General features: G+C 42.2%; 1 protein-coding gene across 6 annotated transcripts in view; it reads left to right on the forward strand.

The window, feature by feature from the left end:
- Sh (Potassium voltage-gated channel protein Shaker) overlaps positions 1–10,000 on the forward strand; it is a 393,700-nt gene that overhangs the window by 88,023 nt on the left and 295,677 nt on the right. The window contains exon 1 of one of the 6 annotated variants that reach the window (XM_076192499.1): positions 8,693–8,807. The exons of the other annotated variants lie outside the window; for them this stretch is intronic. Within the exon in view, the coding sequence (XP_076048614.1) occupies positions 8,764–8,807 (44 nt within the window). The 5' untranslated portion in view covers positions 8,693–8,763. Of the gene's footprint in view, positions 1–8,692; positions 8,808–10,000 lie in introns of those variants that run through there. 6 annotated transcript variants of the gene reach the window in all.

Consider the following 10,000-nt stretch of genomic DNA (forward strand, 5'->3'; position numbering starts at 1 on the left):
TATATATATGTATATATATACATATATATATATATATATATATACATACATACATACATTCCTTTTTTTTTTTTTCTTCTTCTTCTTCTTCTTTTGCAAGCTGGCCCTCAGCCTCTGCTCCAGTCAGTCTTCAGCCTTTTTCCAATGGGTCAAGACTCCCGGATCTCTGCCCGGCTCCATGTGGTCGGAGACTCCCTTCGCTCCGACTGGCTCTCTGCGGCTCCTCGTCGTCTCCGCAGACCGACTCGTTGATTGCGGGTCTCGAGCTGGTTGTCAGTGCTAGGATGGCACTCCCCACGCTAAGCGTGCCACCACCCCGCCCCCACTTGAAATAGATTTTTCTTTTGAGTCTTTCTTTGTGTCAGGAGGTTTCTCTGAGCTGAGTAGGGTCCTCTGGTGATACATAGAGGAGACTTTAGAGCAAACAGGAGCGCCCAGTGTGTTCATTCTGTTCTTGACCAAACAGGATGTTCATTTTCTGAATTAACTCATTTAGCGAAGACTAGAATAAATATGTTAATCTAGTTTTGCCTACTCGCTGCATTCACCGAGTGAGTTCCACAGAACTGAATGAAATAACGTGACGGCTATCGGAACGAAAGGAAAAGAACCAACTGGGACGGAAGGCGCTAAACTAAACCGGCTGTAATTTTTCTTCTATCAGCGCATTGCTAGGCAAACGAATGAAATAGCCTGGTGATTGCCAGAATAAATGGAAAATGGAATACCACAGATCTCAAGAGGATGGCCTACTGACGGATGGAATAGAAGACAAACCGCCACAGGATACTAAAGGGAGCTGCGAAGATACTGTAGGTCATAACAAGTCTCCATTACTAATAAGGGGGTGGCATCCCACGGAGATGAATAAAATCGTCTGGCGAAAGGCAAAATAAAAGGAAGAGGACCATCAGATATGAAAGGGTTTAATACTATTCTCCTGATCAAACCAACCTGTTCTCGAGCTTAGTTCTCCAAATACAGTTTCATTTAGAGTCCTTCCTTGGTGTCTCTGAGTCGTTGGTGAAAATTCTTGTTGGTAGCGTCATCCTCCTTCGACACTTCCCGCATCTTTAGAGTTTTCTCGGCGCTATCACTGCCCGTATTCCAACTCCCTCTATTCCCCCTAACTCCCTCTTTCCCAACTTCACCCGCTCTCTCTCTCTCTCTCTCTCTCTCTCTCTCTCTCTCTCTCTCTCTCTCTCTCTCTCTCTCTCTCTCTCTCTCTCTCTCTCTCTCTCTCTCTCTCTCTCTCTCTCTCTCTCTCTCTCTGTCTATCTATCTATCTATATCTCTCTCTCTCTCTCTCTCTCTCTCTCTCTCTCTCTCTCTCTCTCTCTCTCTCTCTCTCTCTCTCTCTCTCTCTCTCTGTCTATCTATCTATCTATATCTCTCTCTCTCTCTCTCTCTCTCTCTCTCTCTCTCTCTCTCTCTCTCTCTCTCTCTCTCTCTCTCTCTCTCTCTCTCTCTCTCTCTCTCTCTCTCTCTCTCTCTCTCTCTCTCTCTCTCTCTCTCTCTCTCTCTCTCTCTCTCTCTCTCTCTCTCTCTCTTTCTTTCTGTGTGTATGTGTGTGTGTGTGTGTGTGTGTGTGTGTGTGTGTGTGTGTGTGTGTGTGTGTGTGTGTGTGTGTGTGTGTGTGTGTGCCCGCGCGCGTCCCTCTGTCTCTCTCTGGTCGATCCTGTGGCGCCTGTCCTCAGCCTTGCGACCCTGTCCCCCAGTTCTTCTACTTCTGGAGCAGAGTCGGTTTCTTCGAAAGAATCAGAACGTTTCTTTTTCTTTTTTTCTTTATTCTTCTTCTTCGTCTTCTTCTTTATCTTCTTTTTGTTCTTCTTGTTCTTCTTTCATTTTCTTCTTCTTGCTCTTGTTCTTGTTCTTATTATTTTTCTTCTTGTTCTTTCTACTTGTTCTTTTTCTTAGTTTTTTTCCTTTTTTAAAAGGGGAGTGAGATGTCTTCTTGCATTGTCTCAACATAGTACAGGAAGACTCTCGACTCCTTACTGGACAGATAAGGTTTTGACAATTTTCTACTTTTTGCCTGGCGTTTTTTTTTTTTTTTTTTTCTGAGAGCTCTCTTTGCCTAGGAAAGATTAAATGAATAAAAAAAAATAAAAAAAAAAGGGGGGGAAGAGGAGCAGGAAAAGTATGAAAGAGCCTGTGGCTTCCTTAAACACACTTATTGTAGTACTCATCAGTCCGCCTGTAATGGTTTTTTGTCGCACTTTTCTCAGCTTCCCGAAGCGAAAGACAGCTCATTATTATTTAGTCCTGGTTGGTACCAGACAATTTAATTCACTTCTGGGTCAAACTGTTGAGTGAGGAAGATGTAACCCGTTTTGATTTGGGATCCCGGCCTTCGGTCTTTTGGTGTGAGAAGCGTTTCAAGAGATCTCATTAGCGAAAACCAAACTCGCTATCGGACGCCATTTGTCGGGACAAAAGATCTTCTCAATTGAACAAATTCGCCCGGCGTCAGCCGAAAGATAATCTTCTAATGTCCCGATTAGGTTATGTAACCCAATACGGGAGAATGTGACAAGCGTGTCACACTTGAAAGACTTTCTTCTGGTGAACGTGAGACGACCTCACTTGGTTTAGGTGTGAGAGGACCTCTCTCTCTCTCTCTCTCTCTCTCTCTCTCTCTCTCTCTCTCTCTCTCTCTCTCTCTCTCTCTCTCTCTCTCTCTCTCTCTCTCTCTCTCTCTCTCTCCCTATCTCTCTCTCTCTATCTCTCTCTCTCTCTCATTTCCAATGTACGCTTCTTTGGTCTCTTTGTGCCCGTATCTATGATTACAGACACCAGTGGGTCCACGGACCCTGGGTTGGGGATAGGAGGTCAGTAATCATAGACCATCCCCTAGGTTTAGAGGGTCCGTGAGATCTCAACCGCAGAGTGGAGATTGGGTGTGGGAGTATTGCTAAACAAAGTCCCTTACAATATATCTTATCTAGGGGGTTCCCTTATTGCATTATATGACGTAGGGGGTTAGGGGTTTGCAGAGACAAAGATAGAGAAACCCTAGGATGTCTATTTCCCTATGAACATAACATAAGAATGAAGGAGACTGCAAGAGACCATAAGGCCTACACTAGGCAGCTCCATATCCATCACCACCTGTCATCCCCATCCATAAAGTTGTCTAACCGTTTCTTAAAGTAACTGATAGTTTCAGCGCTCACTACATGGTTACTAAGTCTATTTCATTCGTTGACCACCCTATTAGTAAACCTATTCTTGCCTATTTCCTTCTTAAATCTAAATTTGTCTTTGCCCTGTATGAAAGAAATTGTTGTCGTGTTGCTCGAGAACACCAAGTCTTAACCTGGAGGTCGGGGTTTCTTCGGGGGTCACAAAGGATTCGGGAGAATAATATATTTCCATATGTCTGAATTAGACACTTGGGTTTTTACAACAGTTTGGTGAGTGCAACAATGGTCACAAGTGCGGTGACCTGCTACAGTGAACATATCAACCACAACCAGTGTTTTATCTTGCCTTTTCACAAGGTTCACCGTTTCGAAATTTCTTAAAGAGGTTACGGTAATACCCTGAAGAGTCTCGGGGGTTCATAGGATGAAAAAGCATAAGAACTATTGATCTAGAGAAACACCATCACTTCTTGTATCCATTTAATCCCTCAGGATCGTCTCGCATTTGCTTACAGCTATCCCAACACGGTGCATAAGCAAATTGTGGACGTACACCAAAGGTTTAGCGGGCTAACTCTCCCAGAGTTTACAACTTACTCTGCCATAATTGTGATCTGGGGTCCCTAGGCCAACCTGGGAGAGACTTGATCACAGGATTGGTCGAGTACAAAAGATCCATCAAATACCTCAAAGAAAATTGGGGCTATATCCAGCCATGAGTGGAATGGCGGTGAGCTAAACACAGAGAGCAGTTGGAGTTTTAAGTGAATAAAACTCCAACTGTTCTCTGTGTTTAGCTCACCACCCTTCCACTCATTTGTCTTCCATACTTCAATACATCCCACCATGTTAGTCATCATAACATATGGTTTGACTGGGATAAGGACAAAGTAGTGTTCAAGTCTAGTTTTGGTTTCAGGAGGAAGAAAATTGAGTCCGCCCTAACCTAAAAATGTCCCGATTTGCAAAGGATTTACAAAGGCGGAGCATGCCGACAGAAGACCCTTTGGTCCATATCAAGATCGGATGCGAAACAATTATAATAATGATAAATAAATAAATGAATAAATAAAAAATACAATAATGTAAACAATAAAACAAATACATAGGTAGAGTTAACGCCTCCTAAGGACATTAGTACACGTTTGGTATTGAGTCTATTTGTTAGTAATTATCTTTCACCTGACCTCGCACTTGACCCACCCCGTGACCCAGGTCAACCGGTCTGTCGTGTAGGCTGCCCAAGCTCCTTTTATATCCCGCCCCCTTAGTGACAGAGGAGTACATATGTCTCTAACCACATCGTATATCTTGTACTTACCTGAAGAGGGCTGCAGTCAGCAGTCGAAATGTAAAAGATAACATTGTCCTTTTTTCACTCCGACAGTGGGATCTTTGTTCGATTGACAATATAGTACTACATTTATCTCTAGTGAATAAATGTATGTGTATATATATAATATATATATATATATATATATATATATATATATATATATATATATATATATATATATATATATATATATATATATATATATATATATATGTATGTATATATATACATATATATATATATATATACATACATGTATATATATATATTTATATGTATATATATATATATATATATATATAATGTGTATGTGTGTGTATATATATATATATATATATATATATTATATGTTGCGTTTTTGAAATGCCGGTTCTCTTATAGAAATCAAAGTGTATGTAGTCAACTCTCCTGTAGGAACTACATATGCACTCGTTTTATGACATCACACTTCTTTGAGCGTGTATGGCAAGTTGTTATGGCCATAATTATGTCACAACTGTATAAATCTTCTCCTGAAATTTTGGCTTGTTCATAAATTTATTATTCTAACTACGAATGTCACTTTTTATGAATATCTGTTGAACTATTTTTACCGCACTTTTTTCAACAAACTTGGTCAATTTATCTCCTGATTGTTCACTGAATTGGAGCTGTCCTGAAACAATATTCAAATAACCGTATCTTGATATGTTATAAGATAAGAAGCCATTGTCGAATCAATCTCATTATTTCTCTAATGATGTAGGAGAAAAGCTTCTTTGGCGAATTACGAGGTGAAGTATTTGTTTGTTATTATTTATTATTTGCTTGATTTCCATTTATTATAATTCATTTGTCATTTTTATTATTACTTACTTTTTACCTGTTTGTTTATCATGTAACTATACCTATGTATTATATATATTTATTATTATTCATATTATAATTTTTATTTTATTTTATCTATTTTTTTATCATTATTATATATTTTTTTCGCATCCGACCTAGTTATGGACCTAAAGGTCTCTTGTCGGCATGCTCTGCCTTTGTAATTCTTTGTAATCCTTTGAATGAGTGAGAGAAGCGACGAATTAAATCCTCCCCCGCGGGTTTCAGCACACGACGCACTGTGCTGTGATTGGTCAAGTCAATGAGCCAATAGGTATCCGTCTCCTTCCATCTAGAATCCTAGATTGTGAAAGCCTTGTCGACTGGACACTAGCCGCCATTGGACATCTATATAACCAGTTTGTTCTTGGAGTAATCTTCTCTTTAATGCAATATTGAATGTTGGAAACTTCTGTTCCACATTGAACAATAAGGAAAAAAATTATTTCACAGTTTTGAGCGATCAGCTACACAGATCGTCAGAATGTAAGTGGCTATCCAATATAACAAAAATGACCAGTTTTATGACATTCCCAAAAATATTATGCATGCAATCCTTGAGAATTAACTGGTACATATATGGAAATATCCCTGATAGGTCTAGGGATGTGCCAGGCATCATTTACAGACGTGGTCGAAAATATCTGGCAAATATCCTTGGTTCTATTTTTGCCATCTGCAGGTGCGAAGATTGTACCTTAGACTAGTTTCGAGCTCATGCAGTCTACATCGAACTCGAAGACGTACGTACATTAAGGATAATTGATCTCCAGTGTAGAGAACCCAGCGAACTATGATCAGCTACTTCAAGTGACGTTGCAGCAGCTGGAGGAAATCGTTGGATTAACGCAGATGTACTTCGACCACGAACATGTTCTTGAGGTTCTTCTGTAGTTCAGACTCGTACCGGTGCTCATGGCTGTTGGCGACAACGGCCAGGGCGCTGAAACTAGAGATCCTGAGGAGGAAAAATGCTCTGGTGATTGTATTTGCTTTGGCATCGAGAAGGAGTTCCTCTTCGGGCCACCGAGTGAACCGATCGATGAGAACGAAGGGATACCCAGTGTCAGTGGGATTTGCCTCACGATGCCAATTGGCAGTGTCAGACCCTGAGTGCACATGCACTCAACTAGAACTGGAAGAACTTGTTGTCGAGGTTTTCTTGTGACGCTACACCTTAGTTCTCTGACAATCGTGGCAAGTCCAGCACCAAAGACATATATCAGGAATGATGCTCGGACATACCACTTTACTTCAGATGAGGAGCTACGTAGTTGTTATCCCAATGTTTCCGTGGGTCTGAGGTGTAGGTTGAAGAACTGCCCGCGTGTTTAGGGTTGGGTATATGGTTGATGGTCTACCCTGGTATGTTTCACAAAAAGGTCGTCCTAGAAATAGGAAGGAGGAGGTTTCCAATTTGGATTTTTTTTTTTTCGAGTAGGCTATCAAAAGGGTTTCCGGGGGGGAGGTTGGTGTTCCTGAAAGCGCAGGAGAGGATGTTAGAAAAAAAAGACACTTGACAAGACATCAGCTGCCTACAGCAAGACAAGCCCTGTGCAAATCTGTAAAGGTTAGATAATCGTTAGTACACGGATATGGTGGCTACAGAAAGTGGCCATCACCGCGTCAGCTCCTTTTCTCAGTGAGCTGCAGCGAAGAGACCCAATGACTGTTGGGGAATGAAACGATGTCAAAATTCTTCGTAAACTATCACAGAGATGATCCAAGTCGAGGAAACGGACAAGTCATTTTGTCATTATAATGTGATTCCTCTGTGCAAGATGACCGTATGATGGTTGATGGATGAAGAACTTACTGTCTCCTGGTTTCATCCAACCTGTTTCCTTTTGTCATTGTCACAGCCTAAGAGCCTGGTTTCTGGTTTCGACCCCGGTACTGACCGGGAAATGAGAACCAGAAACCGACTTGTGGACCAGGAATCGTTGGTAAGAAAGAAAAAATGTGGGATGGGCCTGAAAAATAAAATAAAAAATTGTTCTATAGAAACCATGATTTTTTTAAATGAATAAAATCAGCTGGCGACAAAAAGAATAATCATACAACCTGAGTAAGCTCCCCAAGTGTTAATTGAGAGAACCCAGGGGTTTTCACTCCCCTGAAGAAAATCCCCTGACGGCAGACAAAAGAAACCTAAAGGTCGAGTGAGGTCCTCAAAAGGGTTCCTTTTTCCTCAAAGGAACGTTATTCATTAATCCTCAACTGAGTAAGATTGCTTGCCAGTCGCAGGGAAGGCCGCAGTAGAAAGCAAACGAGTAGAATTATATGTGGGCGAGATGCAGGGATGACCCGTCATCCAGGAGGAGACAAGATAAGAGGGAGGGAGGGGTGGTGAATGGAAGTGGAGTATGTAGAGATGAAATGGGTGGGAATGGATTTTATCCCTTGTTTTTTGGCTACCTCCCTTGTAAGGGGGAAAAGAGCCTTTGGTATATGTATGTGTGTACTAACAGACGTGGGGGAAGAGTGTGACCAGGGTGTGGATGACATCCGGACACATCCAGGCGTGGGTGAGCGCCGGTTTGGGCAGAACCGATGTCTGGGAACTGGAGGAACGCTGGCGGAGTGCCACGCGCCGTTCCCACTGCTGTGAGACTCCGTGTGTGGAGAGGCGCAGTATGCCGGCCCCGGCCTCGAGTTCACCGACCTGGTCAGCAAGAGCACTGTGGGTGATTGGTGGGGTCGCGGAGGTGGCGCTGTTCACAATGGATGTTGTCGAGGTTGTAGACTTAGCGTCCGTGATGGCATCTGTCGCTCCGGAGGTGGGTTGGAGCCCGGGAGAATGGGCCGGGACTCAATACAGGACCTCTATATGAGGAAGCACAGATTGGAAAGCCTCCCGATGAAAACGGAATGGTGACACAGGTGAAGATTATTTGAGTTTTAGGAGAAATGATCCCGTATATACGAAAGTTAGTATCAGGAAGGAAAGACAGGGATCTAGTAGCAGGGAAGAGAAGACAGGGAAGGAAACCTTAAAAAAAACCATGGAAGAGAAAAGTAGAAAGGGGAATGTAATGGTTTCAAACAGACAGAAAAGGCGTATAAAAAGATAGGTACAGAGGAAGGATTCACACACACACACACACACACACACACACACACACACACACACACACACACACACACACACACACACACACACACACACACACACACACACACACACACACACACACACACATGAGGTACCCATATGCACAAGGCAAACAGTCCTGTGATGTCTGTTCGTTTAGACAAGTTGGATTATGTTGACAAAGGAAATATGAGATATAAGCTATTACACACACCATACTTTCTCTACATAACACAGCCGACATTGATGACCACTTCGCCAATGGAAACCCAAAGCCAAAATGTCCGGACCAGATATGTTCCAAGTACATCTTCTCACTTATGTACTCCCCACTCCCAGACGATGTGAATGACTCCCCAGTAAGGTCAGAGACTTGAATTTTTTTATGAGTGCTTGGGTCAGGTCACACCGTGATTTACTGTCATAAAGGTCAGTCCACGGAAGAAATACCTCGATACTTTCACTATTTGACCTGATGTGACCTCGTTTATCTGGTAGTTCTAAACTATTGACTTTTTTGTGTGTGTTCCCATGCCCTCTTACCCTATGACCATGTCTTTGTTTTTTTAACTCTTTTTTTATTATACCTTCTTTTTTATGCCTGATGTCCTAGACTTTGGCTTATACAACATACACAACAGTCATATCTACTACTCATTCTTTACTCAGTGTTCTCAGATAATCTTACCCTCTAAGTGTTGTATCCATCAAATAACTGCTCATTATAATGAGCATTTGACAAACGCCTTTCTCATCTTCTCAGACAGAGAGAAGAACAGCAAAATTCCCCATAACCGCGCCGTCATCATAAATATCTTCCAAATACTTCCAGCATAATGATAATCGCACCATTCCAGTAAAGTTGCTCCAACTAGCATTATCGCAGTTTCCCAAGAATCCCACAGTTCTAAGATAACACCAGGGGCAATAATCGGCTTCTTCCAATAATCATGTCATTTTGGTAATCGCTTTCCTTACCTCCTTCTGTCTATCGCCTCCTCCTCCTCCTCCTCCTCCTCCTCCTCCTCCTCCTCCTCCTCCTCCTCCTCCTCCTCCTCCTCCTCCTCCTCCTCCTCTTCTTCCTCCGCCTCCTCCTCCTCCTCCTCCGCCTCCTCCTCCTCCTCCTCTTCCCAAGGTCAGTATGTCCCAATTTACACCCGCAGAATCTTCAAAGATCGCAATATCACAACTGTTCTATTCTTCCTTCACTACCTTGTGTCGTCTTGATAGTGAACATAAGAACATAAGAATGAAGGAGACTACAAGAGATCATGAGACCTACACTAGGCAGTCCCATATCCATTACCACCTCTCATCCCTATACATAAAGTTGTCTAACCGTTTCTTAAAACAACTGATAGTTTCATCGCTCACTACATGGTTACTAATTCTGTTCCATTCGTTGACCACCCAATTAGTAAACCAGTGAGGCTCATTTCTCAAATGACTTCAGCTACAATATTAGTTTGAACTAGTGAATGCTAAAAAACAAACCCGACCGTTGCAAAGCCTCGATTGCAGGTCACTCTGATCAAGAGTCCCATTTGTAACCATCTT

This window comes from Oratosquilla oratoria, chromosome 11 (genome assembly GCF_046742065.1).
Source record: "Oratosquilla oratoria isolate Oo_2021 chromosome 11, ASM4674206v1, whole genome shotgun sequence".
NCBI lineage: Eukaryota > Metazoa > Arthropoda > Malacostraca > Stomatopoda > Squillidae > Oratosquilla > Oratosquilla oratoria.